The 19,986-nt window shown below is 42.1% G+C and overlaps 1 protein-coding gene across 1 annotated transcript; it reads left to right on the forward strand.

The window, feature by feature from the left end:
- The first annotated feature begins 6,899 nt into the window (after positions 1–6,899).
- Positions 6,900–19,585, forward strand: LOC310786905 (leukocyte elastase inhibitor-like). Its single transcript, XM_083648240.1, has 7 exons — positions 6,900–7,043; positions 14,422–14,610; positions 15,649–15,786; positions 15,887–16,004; positions 16,120–16,262; positions 17,169–17,336; positions 18,381–19,585. Exons 1-7 carry the CDS (start codon positions 6,954–6,956, stop codon positions 18,780–18,782), a joined length of 1,248 nt encoding a protein of 415 aa, XP_083504366.1. The 5' UTR covers positions 6,900–6,953; the 3' UTR covers positions 18,783–19,585.
- Positions 19,586–19,986: the final 401 nt, after the last annotated feature.

Consider the following 19,986-nt stretch of genomic DNA (forward strand, 5'->3'; position numbering starts at 1 on the left):
GCTATTATGATGGTCTTACCAGGCTATTATGATGGTCTTACCAGGCTATTATGATGGTCTTAACAGGCTATTATGATGGTCTTACCAGGCTATTATGATGGTCTTACCAGACTATTATGATGGTCTTACCAGGCTATTATGATGGTCTTAACAGGCTATTATGATGTGGTCTTACCAGGCTATTATGATGTCTTACCAGGCTATTATGATGGTCTTACCAGGCTATTATGATGTCTTACCAGGCTATTATGATGTGGTCTTATGATGGTCTTACCAGGCTATTATGATGGGTTTACCAGGCTATTATGATGGGTTTACCAGGCTATTATGTTGTCTTACCAGGCTATTATGATGGTCTTACCAGGCTATTATGATGTGGCCTTACCAGGCTATTATGATGGTCTTACCAGGCTATTATGATGGTCTTACCAGGCTATTATGATGGTCTTAACAGGCTATTATGATGGTCTTACCAGACTATTATGATGGTCTTACCAGGCTATTATGATGGTCTTAACAGGCTATTATGATGTGGTCTTACCAGGCTATTATGATGTCTTACCAGGCTATTATGATGGTCTTACCAGGCTATTATGATGTCTTACCAGGCTATTATGATGTGGTCTTACCAGGCTACTATGATGGTCTTACCAGGCTATTATGATGGGTTTACCAGGCTATTATGATGGGTTTACCAGGCTATTATGATGGTCTTACCAGGCTATTATGATGGTCTTACCAGGCTATTATGATGGTCTTACCAGGCTATTATGATGGGTTTACCAGGCTATTATGATGGTCTTACCAGGCTATTATGATGGTCTTACCAGGCTATTATGATGGTCTTACCAGGCTATTATGATGGTCTTACTAGGCTATTATGATGGTCTTACCAGGCTATTATGGTGGGTTTACCAGGCTATTATGATGGTCTTACCAGGCTATTATGATGGTCTTACCAGGCTATTATGATGTGGCCTTACCAGGCTATTATGATGGTCTTAACAGGCTATTATGATGGTCTTACCAGGCTATTATGATGGTCTTACAAGGCTATTATGATGGTCTTACCAGGCTATTATGATGGGTTTACCAGGCTATTATGATGGTCTTACCAGGCTACTATGATGGTCTTACCAGGCTATTATGATGGTCTTACCAGGCTATTATGATGGTCTTACCAGGCTATTATGATGGTCTTACCAGGCTATTATGATGGGTTTAACAGGCTATTATGATGGTCTTACCAGGCTATTATGATGGTCTTACCAGGCTATTATGATGGGTTTACCAGGCTATTATGATGGTCTTACCAGGCTATTATGATGGGTTTACCAGGCTATTATGATGGGTTTACCAGGCTATTATGATGGTCTTACCAGGCTATTATGATGGGTTTACCAGGCTATTATGATGGTCTTACCAGGCTATTATGATGGTCTTACCAGGCTATTATGATGGGTTTACCAGGCTATTATGATGGTCTTACCAGGCTATTATGATGGGTTTACCAGGCTATTATGATGGGTTTACCAGGCTATTATGATGGTCTTACCAGGCTATTATGATGGTCTTACCAGGCTATTATGATGGGTTTACCAGGCTATTATGATGGTCTTACCAGCCTACTATGATGGTCTTACCAGGCTATTATGATGGTCTTACCAGGCTATTATGATGGTCTTACCAGGCTATTATGATGGTCTTAACAGGCTATTATGATGGGTTTAACAGGCTATTAGTTTGGTCTTACCAGGCTATTATGATGGTCTTACCAGGCTATTATGATGGGTTTACCAGGCTATTATGATGGGTTTACCAGGCTATTATGATGGTCTTACCAGGCTATTATGATGGTTTTACCAGGCTATTATGATGGTTTTACCAGGCTACTATGATGGTCTTACCAGGCTATTATGATGGTCTTACCAGGCTATTATGATGGGTTTACCAGGCTATTATGATGGTTTTACCAGGCTATTATGATGGTCTTACCAGGCTATTATGATGGTCTTAACAGGCTATTATGATGGTTTTACCAGGCTATTATGATGGTTTTACCAGGCTACTATGATGGTCTTACCAGGCTATTATGATGGTCTTACCAGGCTGTTATGATGGTTTTACCAGTCTATTATGATGGTTTTAACAGGCTATTATGATGGGTTTACCAGGCTATTATGATGGTCTTACCAGGCTATTATGATGGTCTTAACAGGCTATTATGATGGTTTTACCAGGCTATTATGATGTCTTACCAGGCTATTATGATGGTCTTACCAGGCTATTATGATGGTCTTACCAGTTCAGTGTCTTTGTTTAAAACACTGAATAACTTAAATAAATGTATCAAAAAGAGCATTGGTGTCACTTTGTGTTGAGAAGCGGTTCTTGATTAGCAGCCATGTTCTTTTTCTTTTTTTTCAATATTTTGTTTTTATTTTTCAATTTTTAGAACAGACAAAAGCAAAACAAACTCAGACACATATACACAAAAACAAACAAAAACAACAACATACCAACATGACCTCGTCAAAGTGGGCCAGGAACGGGTCCCAAATAGTTTAGAACTTTGTAAGTGAGTTGGTCCTCAGAAACCGGAGTCTCTCCAGACGCACAACAGAAAACCATGTCCGCCAGCCACAGCTGAAAGGAAGGTGGAGAGGGGGATTTCCACTCCTTCAGAATGAGTTTCTTGGCGACGATCGTCCCCTGCGTCAGAGACTGTTGCACGGCCGTAGGGAGGAGCAGAGAAGATTCAGAACAGCCGAAGATGGCAAGTTCCGCCTCCGGCTGAAGAGCTATTTTATAGGCCTTGGAGTACCAGTCAAATATTTTGGCCCAGAATCCAGATAGTGAATTCAAGAGCAAAACCAAAAAGCATGTGACAGTGTACCCTCTGAACCTTGACACCTATCACATAGTGGTGAAACAGAGGGGTAGATCTTGTGCAACCTAGACTTGGAATAATGAGTCGATGAGTGATTTTTTTTTTTTTTTTTTTATCTCAATTCAATTGTATTGCTTCTGTCTGCCCCAATTCACATTGGCCTTTTCTGCAATAGGCTACATCAGCAACCTCAACCAGGTGAAAACCTAAATGGATCTACACTGAGCTGTATAACCTCTGTTTTAACACATTCAGTCACTAGTGATCTGCCATGACATTTAAGACCTGCAATTATTTGAAAACAAATGATCAGAGAGGATGACTCGAGAAGAAAGTTGACTTATTTTGTCATATTTATGCAGCAGGCCAGGCAGCCTAGTGGTGAGAAAGACTTTCCTTCATACCTCCCAGGTGAAAAGAGAACTATCCCTACTGAGATTGATATATCACAATATTATTTATATAGCTATTTGTTGTCAGATTTGTTTACAAACCATTAAAATATGAAAAAAAATTACAGCATCAACATACAATATATTTCATGTTTAGCTGACATATAATATCAATCCATATTATATCAAGAGACCAGTCAGCGTTCACACGGCAGCACGCCCGCCAAGTTTGAAGTTGATGGGACGATCTGGACATTGCGATAAACAGAGATATACAGCAAATCAAACGGGTCTCCACAACACAGTGCTTCATCGTTTGCTCATGGTGTACATCTGAATACAGTTCTGGAAATGGGCGGTTGTGTTCATTTGTGGCCTGAGGACAATAATATCAATCTTGGGCATCAAGTCGCCCCCCCTCCCAAGGAAGACCAGGACGCTGGGCAGTATGGCGAGCACATGGGCAGCCTGGGTGCACACTGCACGGGCCTCTGCTGATGAGGTAGACCGTGAAGGATCTCCTCCAGGAGATCATGTAGTAGACCATGAGGCTGAACGTGACACACTTGGCCTCGCTGTAGTTGGCCGGCAGGTCTTTCCCCATGTCGCTGAAACAGAAGCAGAGGGCAGTGAGCAGGGAGAGATAAGCCATATATATATATATATATATATATATATATATGGCTCCTCTCTTTGAGTTGCGTCAAGCAGCACAGAGCAGATCGCGCTGGGCAGGAAATTCACGAGAATAATAAAATAAAACATCCTGTCGATTTTCCGATTTTCGAAATAAAATCTGTTAGCCTATGTCAAGAGAGAAACAGTCACACATGTTAAATTTAGTAATGTTCAGGTTATAGCCTAATTGTTCTCATTGCTACATTGTAGCCTATAATTGTGTGTGTGTGTGTGTGTGAGTGCGTGTGCGTGTGCGTGTGTGTGTGTGTGTGTGTGTGTGTGTGTACGTGTGTATGTGTACACACACACACACACACACACACACACACACACACACACACACACACACACACACACATATATATATATATATATATATATATAGCCTATATACATATATATACATACATACATGCATGCATACATACATACATACATACATACATACATACATACATATATATATATATATATATATATATATACTGTATAATATATTTTCAAAACCTTCTGGTTGTTCCAAAAAAATGTCTTCATCTATTGGAGCATGTAAATATGCTGTCTTAACATCCATCTGATGAATAATAAGATCATTTTGGGCTGCTATCTGCATCAATGCCCGTACTGAAGTAATGCTTGCTGTTGGTGCAAACGTTTCATGGTAGTCTATTCTGTTTGGTTGTAACCCTTTGCAACGTATCTAGCTTTAAATATTTTTCCTCTTTCAGCATTTTCTTTGAGGGCATAGACCCATTTCCCCCCCACTGTATTCCTACCCTCAGGCAAGGAGGTCAGTTCAAACGTGTCATTTTCTGTAAGTGAGTCCATCTCTTCCTTCATAGCGCGTTCCCATCCGGGCGCCTCGGGTGACATCAGGGCCTCCCCCAGGGTTTGGGGGACCCAGGGTTTGGGGGACTCCACACACTGCCCTGTAACAATAATCGACATTTGCATGGGTTTCATCATCATTCTTAAAATCTGATATGAAATCATCTAAGTATTTTGGAGTTCTCGTTTCTCTTCTTGGGTAGCGCTGGTTTTGGTTATGACTAGGTTTGAGATTTGCATTGTATTTGTTCCCATCTATCACTATGTTTTCTGAAGTGTCTTCAGGTTGTGATGCATCAGTGTTGTCTGTGCTCACATTCTCCTCCTCTCCACTGAGTACCTGATTTTCTGTACTATTCTCATTTTGTGGCACATCATTACTCTTTTCATTTCCAGGCTTTTTGCCTTCGTATCCCTGGATTTCTGACTCATATTCGTCAGTTTGTGTTTGTTGTTCAACACTGTTCTTTCAAATTAATTTCACCAGTCTGTGTTTTGACACCCTTTGAGTATGTGGGTTGTATACCAAGTAGGCCGGGCTGTTCTTACTGTACCTGCACAAATATTCCCTTTTCACATCTGGTGTCTAGTTTCTTGTGATCATAGTTGTACGCATAACACTCAGATCCAAACACCCACATTTTGGCAAGATTTGGCTTCTTTCCTGTTAACATGAAATATGGGGTATTTTTAATCCTGTCATTGTAACACCTGTTACGGATATGAGCGGCATTTTGAACAGCATAAGGCCACAGTACCTTTGGTAACCTCTTTTCTAACAATAAACACCTTCCCATTTCGAAAAGGGTTCTCCACTGTCTCTCGGCGGTTAGAAGTGACTGAAAGGCATTGCCTGTGTATTCTGTTCCATTGTCTGTTCTGATACACTTGACTCTACCATAAGGTGCACTGTCTGCAAGGAACTTCTCTGTAGCCATTGTTGCTTCACTCTTGTGTTTAAGGAAGTAAACAGACACTGCCCCTGAAAAATCATCTGTGAATGAGATGGCATACTATGCCCATCTTTGTCAGTAGGCTCAACGGGACCTGCTAAGTCACTATGTACCAACTCTAACGGTGCGCTAGCTTTTGCATCCGTTTTCCTATTCCTGTTGTTGGTGAACAAAATTACTGGCTAAGGTTAGATTTGTGTGGGCTCAGTTTTGAACCTAACATTGTTACGTTAAGGAGAGATAGAAACAGAGCAGCAGGCAGCCTACACAGTGTGTAATGGAGAGAGTTCCTGGAAACAGGCGAGTTGAATTCACAGTTGAAGACTTGTAACATTACTCACATTGGGTTGAAAACAGGAAAGAACGTGAAGTTTCTTCTTTCTTAACAATTTCACAACACAACCGACTTCTGCTTATCTTATCTTCCTCTCCGCTTTACCACTTCTCTGAACTGGGGATAAGGTACGCTTTGCCGCTTGTTTAATGCCGCCTGTGCGTTCCCCGTGTGTCGCGGTTGAGTGGAGTTAGACTTTTTTATTATTAAATCGGCCAAATTTTTAATTCGAACAGAGTGTCAGAGGTCGATGGGGGTCGGCCCATCGACGATGGTCGATGCCATCATCCATGGTGCCAACCCTAGTACACAAAGGAGAATACTGTCACAGAGGACTAAGAGATGATTTACCATCTAAGAAAACCAGAAAATTTCACATTTGATAAGCTGGAATCAGAGAATTAGGACATTTTCCTTACAGAAATGGCTCAAAATGATGAACAGATGATCAAAATAGGCAATTAATGTAATATTTGGCAATGAATTGATGGATTGACTAATTGTTGCAGCTCTTTATCAGTTTTTATAAAATGTATTTTTTATGTATTTTCAAAATACAAAATACGTATTTGTATCTCAAATACATTTTTCAGACGAGTATTTTGTATTTGTATTGTGATACATTTTTTGAGCAAGTATTTGTAATTTGTATCAAAATACTTTATGATGTATTTTCGCCCATCTCTGCACTCACCCCACCCAATGTTATTGTCAGTCAGCTGACGGTGAGTTATCACCCCACCCACTAGCCTGCTCAACAGCAGTGGCAGTGACTGTTCCCAGTGTGTCTGAATGAGAGGCAGCACATGATCCGGGACGGAAGCCTGTGTTTATCCGCTTCATCAGGGCCACGCTGTTCTCCCCCAAAGATACTTTTTATGTCTACTCGTTGTTTTTACCTTTTACTTTCGCTTCACTCGTTGGCCGTGTGCGAGAATGTGCTTCACTCGTTGCAGGAGACAGATCAGGTAGGCTAATGAACTAATATAATGGATAGTTGTGTGATCCACACACTAACTACATAACATACACAGCCGCGCCTGTTCTATCCTGCTTATCCAGGGTCGTATGCTGCTTGTCTAGTTTGCCTCCAGACTGTTCTATTTTTAGATTTGATTTTTACGGAGTAACTTCCGGGTATCGCACATCGCACGTTTCAAAAACTAGGCCAAAACAAGTTTCACGCAGATAGATGAATATATGACAGGCCAAAATATATTAAGTAAATATATGTATACTGTAAGCAGCCTAGGCTAGGTAATGTCAATACGAGGGATCAGCCGAGCAGCATTTTGGTAAACAAACCGCGTCACTGGGTGGCAACGGCAATGGAACCCTATGGAGCCCAAGTGGCGCGAGGCTTGTGTCTGACTCTAGCCCGGCTAATTCTGTTTACATTATAAAAACTGCGACAGTTCACACAACTTTAACACGACATGCATATATTATACATCAAACTCTTGAGCTACTTCTGCTCTCACTCAGAATGTCAAAATAGAAGCGATGTGATGTATAGTTTTTGAGATATTAACGTTTGTTTGGCACAACTCATACTATTAACTGCCTCTGGGTTCCGCATTTCTGGGTGGCAAGTGACGTCACGCTGATTCGTCCTATTGGAAAATGTATTTCCAGTAGGCTATTAAAAGTGTATTTTGTACAACAAAATGTATCTGATTTATTTATTTTTTGGATGTCAATGTCTGCATGTATCTAAAGATATTCTCATGCATTATGTGAAATGTATCTTTGTATGGTTCTATAGACCCCTTATACAGCTTGTCAACATTGAGCATCGTTTAGACAAAAAGCCGTCAGCCCCGCATTGACAGACAGTGAAAACTGTGTGAAAGCCCCGCTGTCAGGACTGCTCTATGCCCATCTGCAACACACAGTTATATTTTAGTTTTAAAATGCAGTTCTCGGCTTACTACCACAGCTTATCGCCTAGTGATAAGCAATGTTATGCATCGAAATTAACGTTGTTTAATGGGATATGTCTTACAGACCCATACGCACTGGCGCTGTCAATTGGCCAAGCCTATGGCCAGCAATACATATCGTGCATTCCTTTATAACTGGGGATAGCGTAGATAATTATTCTGTAACTTGCAAAGATATATTGTTATGTTGATAATGCACACAACTCAATAATGACATTATCTAACGTTACTTGGTCGTTAACTAACCGAGCGATGTGGCTGAGCAGCCTACAGTTTCAGGCAGCTTACCGGATTATGAAGAGCACTACAAAGTCGGGCATTTTGATGTCCTCGTTCCAATCAGTTCAACTCAATAATGACATTATTTAACGTTACTTGGTTGTTAACTAACCGAGCGATGTGGCTGCAGCCTACTACAGTTTACCTGATATGAAATGAGCGAGCACTGCAAAGTTAAGAAATTTACCACGAGAGGAAGGGGGTTGTGGCCACATTTACCACTGGTACAGGGTTGTGGCACGAGGCGAAGCCGAGTGCCATAAACCCTGTACCAGTACCTGTACACTGGTACCAGTGTACCAGTGTACCAGTGTGTGTACAATAGCTACCACATAATATAAAAAATACACAATTGTAACATTCAATTCATTTATTTACAATCATTACTGGTTTCAGAATACATTTATCCGCCACAGAATATAGTTCCATACACAAGATCAATGATTGCACTAAACATTTAGTTGCCTTTGAGCCAAAAAACAACTAACCTATTCCTTAACGGGATTCACAGTTATTGATACATTGCCTGTAAAAGTACAGTTATCTAAAGCAGCCCGTTTTGAGCACACCAGGTCTGGAAACATCGCATTGCCCAATTTGTTTGTTTGACAGTCCCAGGTTCACTCCGTGACTCTGTCACATTGGTCACAGTTGTAGGGCTTCTCTCCAGTGTGAATGCGTTTGTGTTTTTTTAGGCTACCTAACACACTGAACCTGCTCCCACATTGGTCACAGTTGTAGGGCTTCTCTCCAGTGTGAATGCGTTTGTGTTTTTTTAGGCTACCTAACACACTGAACCTGCTCCCACATTGGTCACAGTTGTAGGGCTTCTCTCCAGTGTGAATGCGTTTGTGTTTTTTTAGGCTACCTAACTCACTGAAACTGCTCCCACATTGGTCACAGTTGTAGGGCTTCTCTCCAGTGTGAATGCGTTTGTGTGTTGTTAGGGTACTTAAGTGACTGAAACTGCTCCCACATTGGTCACAGTTGTAGGGCTTCTCTCCAGTGTGAATGCGTTTGTGTTTTTTTAGGCTACCTAACACACTGAACCTGCTCCCACATTGGTCACAGTTGTAGGGCTTCTCTCCAGTGTGAATACGTTTGTGTGTTTTTAGGTGACCTAACACACTGAACCTGCTCCCACATTGGTCACAGTTGTAGGGCTTCTCTCCAGTGTGAATGCGTTTGTGTTTTTTTAGGCTACCTAACTCACTGAAACTGCTCCCACATTGGTCACAGTTGTAGGGCTTCTCTCCAGTGTGAATGCGTTGATGTGTTTTTAGGTGAGCTAACTGACTGAAACTGCTCCCACATTGGTCACAGTTGTAGGGCTTCTCTCCAGTGTGAATGCGTTGATGTGTTTTTAGGCTACCTAACTGACTGAACTTGCTCCCACATTGGTCACAGTGGTAGGGCTTCTCTCCAGTGTGAATGCGTTGATGTGTCTTTAGGTTAAATGAATGACTGAAAGATTTCCCACACAGCTGGCAGGAGTAAGGTGGACCTGTCTCCCCCAAGTGACCTCTCTGATGACGCTTTAAGCTCTGAAGTGTTGTGAATCCTTTGTCACACTGCTGACAGCGGTGACGTTTGGGTCTTTTGGTGTCTCTCTGTTTCCATAAAGAAAGATGCAAAGAGAGAATTAGGACACATGGACTGTGTGTGTGTGTGTGTGTGTGTGTGTGTGTGTGTGTGTGTGTGTGTGTGGCAACATCAGTGAAACAACAGTGATATTTTTCTCACCTCTTCTGAAGAATTCATTAGGACAGCGTTCCTCTGCTCCTACACCAGATGTCTGTCCTCCCACCAAGCAGCTCTGTAGGTACAGCAGAGTTCAATTAAATTAACCCGTTGATACCTGATGCAGCATTTGCGTGTATATCCCTCATTTGTGTTTGTATCCCTTTAAGACTGCGAACCGCGTCTAAAGGGATACACACAAATGCTGCATCAGGTATCAATGGGTTATAAATCACTCGTATGTAATTTCGACTTTGGTGTCTCAAACCCTTTAGGATATTGTTCAAAATTGAATGGTATGTTGCTCAAAATGTGTGGTTTCAATTAATAGCCTAAATTAGAGTCCTCTAGTAAGAGAGTGGTGTTAGCAGAGGACCAAAATGCGAGACTCATTAGCCAATGAACAGCCAGGAAAGGGTCTCGCGCTACTTTTGCATGCTAAAATGAAGCTGATAATGTACAATTTGATTCAAGGGATGAAAAACCCTTTCAAAGTACACCACAAACTGTCTATTTTGCTGCAACTCGACAGTGCTGCTTTTCTTACTCAAGAGTTCTACTTTCTACTTCCTGGAAAAAAAACTGGTCCATTGGAGTGAATGGAGATGTCGGAAGTGGACTCTTCTATCAGCTCTGGCCTAAATGAAATAAAAGTGTGTGCGCAACATGGACCTATTAGTGCGCGAGCGTGAGCGAGAGAGAGGGGGAGTGGAAGTGAGAGACCTCAAACAAATAAAGGTCATAAACCAAGGCTCCGATGGACTTGGTGTGCCTGAGTTATTATTATTAAACTCACTAACTCTAAGTTGGATAGCATTTGGGATCGTGTCTAATAACGGAGAGAGAGAGAGACGTTAGCCTTATTATATCAACTCAGTAGTAGGCTATCTCTTGCAGTGCCAGAGTCGCTGGAAGCTTGCTGACGTCGACGGTGAGTCTGACCACGTGACCAGTAGTAGGCTAATCACTACTCAATAAACAAAGGAGATTCATCACAATCGTCCTCAATGATTCTGGATATTCATTCCATTATGGTCAGTAGCCTATATGCACAACACATCTAACAATAAAGCTTATAATAGCCTAATTCTGTTCGGATGATTCAGCCTTACTTGGAGTGTTTGCGTTTCCAAATACACTAAGTTGTCCTTGCTTGTGCCCAGTAGTTGTAGACTGGATCAGAGCACAAAGAAACCTTGATCAGAGGTCTAGTCCTCGACTCCTCCTGGTTTATTGTCCTGGAATTCCTGAAACCGCCGGTCTAAAGAGGCAGAACGTCCGTTCGTTAGTTCGTTCTTGATCTTGGTGGATAGCTCACGGCCTGTGCTGTTTTCTATCTGTACTGGCTTGGATGTGCAGCCGGAGGGAGGAGCCATGGGAGGCGGAGATGGAGGGGAGGAGGCGGAGCCATAGAGGAGCCGACTGGTATCATGACAGCATTTTATTTTTTATTTGTATATAGTCTACTGTATATAAGTAATAAAAGATAATCAAATAAGAATAATGAGAATAAAACAGAATAAAATAGACCTGGAAAAAACCAAGAGAGGTCAATAATACTGTATGTGCTTGTGTGTCTATGTGGGTGGGTGCCTGGGGGGGAACTGGTAAATAGCAGCTAGAATTAAAAGAAAGGTGATGAGATTATTTTGTCATAAATGAGTAAAACCATAAAGTCATACTGTCAGTGTCGAGATGTTGATGGTTATGGTGGTTTGTTTTGCACGATTATGGAGACGTGTTTCTTGGATTAACTGTGTCAGTGCTGGATTGTTGATTGCTCGATGCATTTTTGTGTGAGGATGATGTTTCCTTTGTTTGATGGTTTGGAGTCCGGACAGGTGTTGGGCCAGGTTTCTATTGTAGTGATGCATGATTGGAGTTTTTTGGCAGCAAGTGGAATGAGAGGCAGAACAACTGTAAATGTAAAGAGCTGTTTATATAGCACAGGACGTGACGTCACACCTTTGAACTCACAGACGCCCCGTCCATTGTAGTGCAGATAGCCTACAGTACAGAGGTGGGGGTTGTGAGGCTGTTTGGATGAGGTGAAGGCGGGACTTTGTAATCCTTTGTCCTGCAATGCATTGCTGTGACCAATCAGTCTGTGCCAATCTATAACTTGTAGTTATAGCTAATGAGTATGATCATTAGTGTGTGTGTCACAGAGCAGCAGAGGAGCTGAACAGACTGAACCGTGAAAAAAAAAAAAAAAAAGTAGGCCTATGACTTCTAAAACGAGTGTGTGATATATGATCATATTACTGTACATGTAGGCAGATTTACTTGTATTTGAAATACGAATTTCAATTACTTTTGAGTATTTTGTAATTGGTATTTGAGTATTTGACAGGGCTGAAAAAAATCTAGTGTAATTAGTAACAAGATACTTAAGACTGTAATAATTTTGTATTCTCAAAATATTCAAAATAGCCTAGGCTACTTTGTGCCAAATTAAACCTGCAGGCAGTGACAATCCTCGCACCTTCATGCATGTCGGGACTTCCCATTTTATTACAGAGAAAATACACACAGCACAGGCCAAAGAACAACAAGATCAGACAAAAGTAATCGCTCTGGCTCTGTGTGTGATCCTGTGTGTGTGTGTGTGTGTGAGAGAGAGAGAGAGAATTGTGTGTGTTGAGCATGGAGCATTTGTGTGTTTAAATTCACTTTATTTTCAGAATACTTTATGTCATTCTTCCACATCTTGCCCTAATCCTCTAACCATGATGCGCCAGATGCTGTTACACAGAAGCATCTGGGAACTTATGCTGCATTCGATTATAAATCGGAGGTCGCAAATTCCCACTTGCTACCAGTAATGATATTAATGTTAATAGTATTAATAATAAAGAGTTGTTGGTAGAACTATCATAAACCGTGTTACTGTAACACTGTTACAGGGTAAAGCAGTTGGCTCTGAAGCAGATTATGGAATGTATTATTTATTTCCTACATTAATGCACTACAGTACAACACATATTATAGATACAGATATTATAGAAAAATAATATAGAAAAAACACCAGAGGAACATAATAATCTAATTATACAGAACTGCAACAAAGAATAAAAACTGTTTATTTACAAAAGCTTCCCTTGTGTCTCATTTTAAATACATTTTCATTACTCCTAAGAATCCTATCCAGGAATGAGAGGAGTGGAAGAGTCATAGTACATAAGTAAATATCCTTACATGAGTCCAAAATATCATCAAACTTCACTGACGTATAAATTAATAACAGGTTTAGACGGATGACGGCATAATTCAAAAAAATAAAATGTTTCAGCCTTTATGATGCCGTTCTAACCACTGGTTGATGTAATAATGTATTATCAACATTAACAAAAATATATAACATCAGTCTGAAGATAATATTACATTATCATCAACAACATATTATCACATAAACAGGTTTGATTTATTTTTAATACTTTGTAATGAAGATCTCACTATCTGATGGAGTCCCACACTGACATGCTGCAGTTCATCAATACATGTTAATAACACATTAATACACATGTTAATAACTCATTAATACACATGTTAATAACAAGTTAATACAACATGACACTGTTATTAACACATGCTGAAGCAGCACTAGCCAAAACTAAAGTTTACTGGCCGCCGGCTAGTGGGCCGCTTTTCCTCGTCGCTCAGTAAAACCATCAGAATATTGATCAAATCTTCCTTCTATCATGATTGACTACGTTTACATGGACTGCAATATTCTGATATTAACCCGACTAAGACAATACTCTGAATAAGACACTGCCATGTAAACAGCATCTTCTCATTACCTTGATTACCTAGATTTGGTTAAAGTTTGAACCAAATTTCTAACTACCACACCTGCAATTTATAAACTTGATTTGTGTGGGACTGGGTACTGACTTATTCCTAGTGTATCTCCAGCCAGCCTTTGTGCACACACGACAATGAGGTTCTGAAAGATGAACCAAGAGCCTGACAGAGGCTTTGAACCACATTTCTAACAATCACATCTGCGATTTAGCAGTGATCTGACTGCAGCAGCGAGGTTTGAACTGAGGTAAGATAACCCAGAAAGTATTCTGTGACTTAAGAAGATTTAGGAAAAAAGAGAGGATTTAATGTAAACCGGTAACAACACCAAGTGTGAATAGGCGGACCCGAATACTCTCCTACAATAGCTTTCCGATTCTGGCATCCCACTGTACAACACGAAGACATATCTAGCTCGAATAGTTTTCGGGCGACTGGAAAACTACTTGACAGGGCTGCGCGGAGTCTGTCTTTCTGCCTCCGTCTTGCGCATCTGACGCTCCTTGTTGTCATTGTGACGTAGGCGTATAAGGGGTCTATTAGGCTACCAATATGAATGACATTTTGTGTTTTTCAGGAAGACCATACATCAGCAGCCATGGTCACCCTCAGCAGTTCAAACACAGTTTTTGCCTTGGAGCTGTTCCGCACTCTGAGCCAAGCCAACCCCGACGGGAACGTCTTCCTCTCCCCCCTGAGCATCAGCTCAGCCCTGGCCATGGTCTACCTGGGAGCTAAAGGAGACACTGCCACCCAGATGGCAAAGGTAAGCACTTTTCTCTCCATCTCTCTCACTTCTCCCATGAGTGCACCTGTTCTGTGCCTCATGTATAGCTTATAGGCCTACTAGAATAGATGACTAAATATAATCTAATCTAAATCTAATAGTCTCCCTGTCTCCATAAGAGACAGCCCCACCCTTGACACTTTCAAAGGTAGACTTAAAAAATGGCTGAAAACCAACCAGTCATGTGTCCACAGGTAATATGCTTTCTTCTCTTTTTTGTGTGTATTACTACTATGTATTTTTATTTTTGTAAGAGTAATTGCTGCTATGTATTTTAGAGTGTATTGCTGCTACTTATGTTTTACATATTCTTTGAGTGTACTGCTGCTACCTATGTTCTATGTATGTTTTATTATGTTTTACATTTTATGTTTCTTGTGTTTTATGTTTTTTGGGGACAACGGATGGAAATTAGCCTCGTGCTGAATCCGGCAATTTTTACACTTTTATTATGTTCCAGGTTTTATTATCTGTTCCATGGTTTCTGTGTTCATTAATTTTGCACTGTCCCGTCCAAATAAACAAATAAATAATGACACCTGTACTTTGACCTCACTACCTGCCTGTTACAGAGGCAGGTGTGCCTGGGTCCAGACCTTCGAATCCACCCACTCCACAGAGTTGAGTTTGGCTGCTCTTGGAAAACTGAGTGTAACGAGTTGAAAATCCAGTGTGAAGGAAAAAAGAGGAAGTTGGATTCAATCTACCTCTGAAAGCTCACTGTAATCTCCTTGCCCTCTTGCTTTCACCATCACCATCTGTAATAGACCCTTTTCACGGGGGCCATTTTGTGTCAAAAAGGCAGGGTAAACACAGGTGCAAGCAAAACACTAATGAGGGTTTCGAAATTCCAATCATGGAAGTTTGAAACCCTCATTAGTGTTTTGCTTGCACCTATGTTTACACTGCCTTTTTGGCACAAAATGGCCCCCCGTGAGAAGGGTCTATACCGTCCACCCACAATTCTTTGTTTGAGGAAGATGGATAATGAACTGTGTTGCTCTGCATTGCATACAGGCTCTCTCATTCAGCTTGGATAAGGACGTCCACACAGCCTTCCAGACGCTCAGTGCTGATGTCAACTCGCCATCTGCCTCATACATCCTCAAACTAGCCAACCGCCTTTACGGAGAAGAGACCTTCAACTTCCTCCCGGTGAGTTTTTTTTCTTTTCTTTTCCACCCAGTCTGCTCATCACGAAAGATACGGTCCCTCTGAATGTGTGGATTCATAAGACGTCCGCTATTTCCCACAGGACTTCCTAAAAGCCACACACAAGTTCTACCATGCGGACATGAAGGCTGTCAACTTCATGGGCGCTCCAGAGGAGTGCAGAGTGGACATCAACACCTGGGTGGAGCAGCAGACTGAGAGTAAGAATAGCCAGTTTATCCAGACACAAAATGGCCTCCTGTCACGTGTACAGCAGGAAAAGGTTCCGTGTGAGTCGGTGTTCAGTGGCCGGTTTGTCTGTCCGTTTCCTTTCAGATAAGATCAAAGATCTGCTGAAGCCAGGCGCGGTCAGTAACATGACAATAATGGCTCTGGTCAATGCCATCTACTTCAAAGGAACCTGGATGAACCGTTTTGCTGTGGCGCACACCAAAGAGATGCCCTTTAAACTCAACCAGGTGAGAAATAAGAGGCCATTTACACCTGGCGCTAACATGCGTTTTCTGTGATCAGATTGCAATCAGATTGTGTTTTATTACTTGAAATGCCAGGTGTAAACACCCCCAAAACGCATTGACGAAGGATTGCAATCTGATCGGCCAAACCACCTCCGGAGGTGGTCAGGGATGCATTGTGTACACATTGAACACAAGTGTAAATGCAATGTGTCCTCTCAATCTGGATACAGCAACTTTATGCGGATTGAGAGGACAACCATTTCTGCAATCAGATTGCAGAAAACGCATGTTAACGCCAGGTGTAAATGGAATCAGGCTGAAGTGATCAAATACAATCTGATCGCAGAAAACGCATGTTAACGCCAGGTGTAAATGGCCCCTAAGTTGAAGACTGCAGATTTGTCGATGAATACAAAGTGTATGAGTTGTTGGACACAAGAGAGATCATGTCCTCACATAGGAATCGTTTGATTCACCAGATATGGACGACTTTAGTTTGAAAAAGAAATGTCCTACTAGATACAGATTCAGCGCCTCCTACCAAGGTCAGATCTCCTGATTGTCTGCGTTTCCATGTGTGCATCCAGAGACTTACGCACATCCACTGGTTGGTGCTGAGCTCAACTGTACTAAACAGGAAAATAAACGAAAAAAGGGCTCGCAACACAATTTTTTGATAGCTCCCGTGGCGGACATTTATTGAGATGACAAACAGTTTCGGCCCAATTCGGGCCTTCGTCAGTGTCATGTGAAAAATACATTTACAAGGAAGTGCTTAAATAGCATTTTCATGGGTCTTTGTCTCCGCCTAGTGGTGTGGAGGCAGACCCAGGTACAATCTTCAAAGCAGTTTCACAAAGCATAAATCACATTCGTGACACACATTTGCGTTTCCATGTGTGCCAGAATGAGACCAAGCCAGTGCAGATGATGTACCAGATGGAGAAGCTGCCCTTCAACTATGTCCCTGACTACAGCCTGCAAATCCTGGAGCTGCCCTATGTGGAGAAGGAGCTCAGCATGTTCGTCCTGCTGCCTGAGGAGTCTGCCGACGGCTCTGACCCTCTGCTCAAGGTACGCAATGAACAGCCGCCTGCTTCTTCTGCTTTGTGTCGTTTCTAACATCTGCCCAGCTAAGTGTAAAGTCAAGGATTATAGTATTGTAAAGAGCTGATGTGGACCTGATTTTGAAGCACAACCTCTTATGACTAGCTGGATACCCGTGCAGTGTAACTGATTCTGATGCCCGTTGGAGCACACAATCACTGGCTATTTAGTCAGGCCTCGCTCACAGAGTTGGCATGCAGCCTCCCCCCTCTCTCTTCCCAGAGGGTTTTCATAGTCCACTTCCCTGGCTGATTCCAACGTCGCTCAGCTGTGCTCCTCCACTTACTGTAGGTGAGCTCCATCCGTAGCTAACGAATGGAGCTCTCCATGGTGCTGAACCTGTGTTGACTCATTTTGGCTACTAATTTAGCCTTTTTTGCCCATTTAGTTGGCCCTAATTACCTAATTCAAAAATCTGGCACAGTTAGCTCACCCACAGGGGTGCTCCTCCTTACACTTCCTGATAGATTCAGCGCGATCGCACATACAGTGGCATAGCTGTGGCCGAACACACTCACTCACTCACTCACTCACTCACTCACTCACTCACTCACTCACTCACTCACTCACTCACTCACTCACTCTCTCTCACACACACACACACACACACACACACATACACACACTTTGCATTCTTATTATAGGATATGAGGTAGAGAGCTTGTGTTTGTAACATAGACCGTTATTGAAATGTGACCGGTAAGGTGTCAGATTTGTCTGGTAAAATACTATACATAATATAATATATTATTTAGCGAATTGCTGTCTCCACTCTCCCTCTGCTCTGAGGCACTGCAGGGCAAGGCACTCGACTCGCCTCGCATTCAGTCAGTCCCTCGTCCCACACACCCCCACTTTTTCAACGGTCAAATCAAACTCCTCCAAACGCAATGTCCCGCCTCTCTACCATGTTTAACTCAAAATACGTCACGACAAGGTAGTCACAGTCTGTGCAAAATGGTGTTTCAGCTCAACTTTACACTTTGTGTGTGTTTGTGTGTGATACTCTAGCTAGAGAAGGACTTAACCCAGAAGAAGCTGGATGAGTGGACCAACAACATGGACACCAGCTCAGAAATCCTAGTTCACCTGCCCAAGTTTAAGCTGGAGGAGCAGTATGAGCTGAACGAGCCTCTGGGCAAACTGGGCATGACGGACGTATTCTGCGCGGGCAAGGCCGACCTGTCTGGAATGAGTGGCGAGGGCGGACTCTTCCTGTCTACGGTGGCCCACAAGGCCTTTGTGGAGGTGAACGAGGAGGGGACGGAGGCAGCTGCAGCCACAGCTGGCTTGGTAGCCAACTGCATGCTGAGGGAGGAACACTTCACAGCAGACCACCCCTTCCTCTTCTTCATAAGGCACAACAAGACCAAGTCCATCCTCTTCCTCGGCAGGTTCTCCTCTCCTCAGTAGAGACACCAACACAGCAGGTTCTCCTCTCCTCAGTAGAGACACCGGCACAGCAGGTTCTCCTCTCATCAGTAGAGACACCAGCACAGCAGGTTCTCCTCTCCTCAGTAGAGACACAGGCACAGGAAGGACTAGGTTGAAATCAAATTATGCATATTTTCTGAAAAAATACCTAGGAAATGCTTTGTCCACCAGATTGTACGCAGTAAACATTTTGCTATCTCCATTGCTGTGTACTGTACATTATGATTGACATTGTGGATATACTGTACCTAGCCCCCAATAATTACGAGATTCACTCAAGCTGGGTCATTTAGCATCTGTCTTCAGAAATGTAGCTGTGCCTTTGCTTTTGTCCACTAGATTGCAGTGAGAACTGTCAATGCTGTGTTTTGAGACATAATACAGTAGGCCTACAGTTTAATGGCTATGGGCCTAACATCTATCAGAGAAAGAAGACAAAACATTAAAACAGATTTTATTAATATTTATTTCATGGCTAGTTCAAAGAACATTTTGAAACACATTCCAATGCGTCTAGGTTCTGGTCTGCATCAGGGGATAGCACACCTGTTCTTCATGCAGCTTTGGATAAAGCCTTTACTTTGAAAATTATTGGCCAGATGTGTAATTTTTCACATCAAGGACCCTTAATTGAGTCCATACAAGGGCCGCTCGCTGACTCAAAACGGATAATGTTTTATTTATTTATTGTGGGATATGATTTTGTCCAGAATCCCATGACCGGGTACAGGTAACTTGCACTGGTTCTAAAACTTTTTCATGTCAAGGAGGTGGTAGTTTTATCCAGGCTATTCGATCACACTGGTAAGACTATTTATTTTGGGTAAAGTAAATTCGCAAGACTGTGCACACTGTAATATTGCTGTAAATACTGAACACGTATTTCACTGTGATAAATATGAAGAAAGGGTAAGCTTACAATAAAGGATGAGAGAGGCTGGGCGAGGATGGGATTTGAAAGGGATATTAGTGTAGCAGACTGTTCTGTATAGTACTTTTATTTTGATGTCCGGAAACGGAAGTGAACGATGGATCACTCACTCTCTCTCCCCCGAGTCCCGACCTATGGTCCCGACCATGGACAGTACAGTCCCGACGAGTAAATGAATGGCAGCACCACTAAACAAGAACCCAAAACGCTCGGGTTACATTTAAATAATTAGGAAGAAAAGGAGATAAGGTG

The sequence above is a fragment of the Poromitra crassiceps genome (genome assembly GCF_964638095.1).
Source record: "Poromitra crassiceps genome assembly, chromosome: 12".
NCBI classification, from domain to species: Eukaryota; Metazoa; Chordata; class Actinopteri; order Beryciformes; family Melamphaidae; genus Poromitra; species Poromitra crassiceps.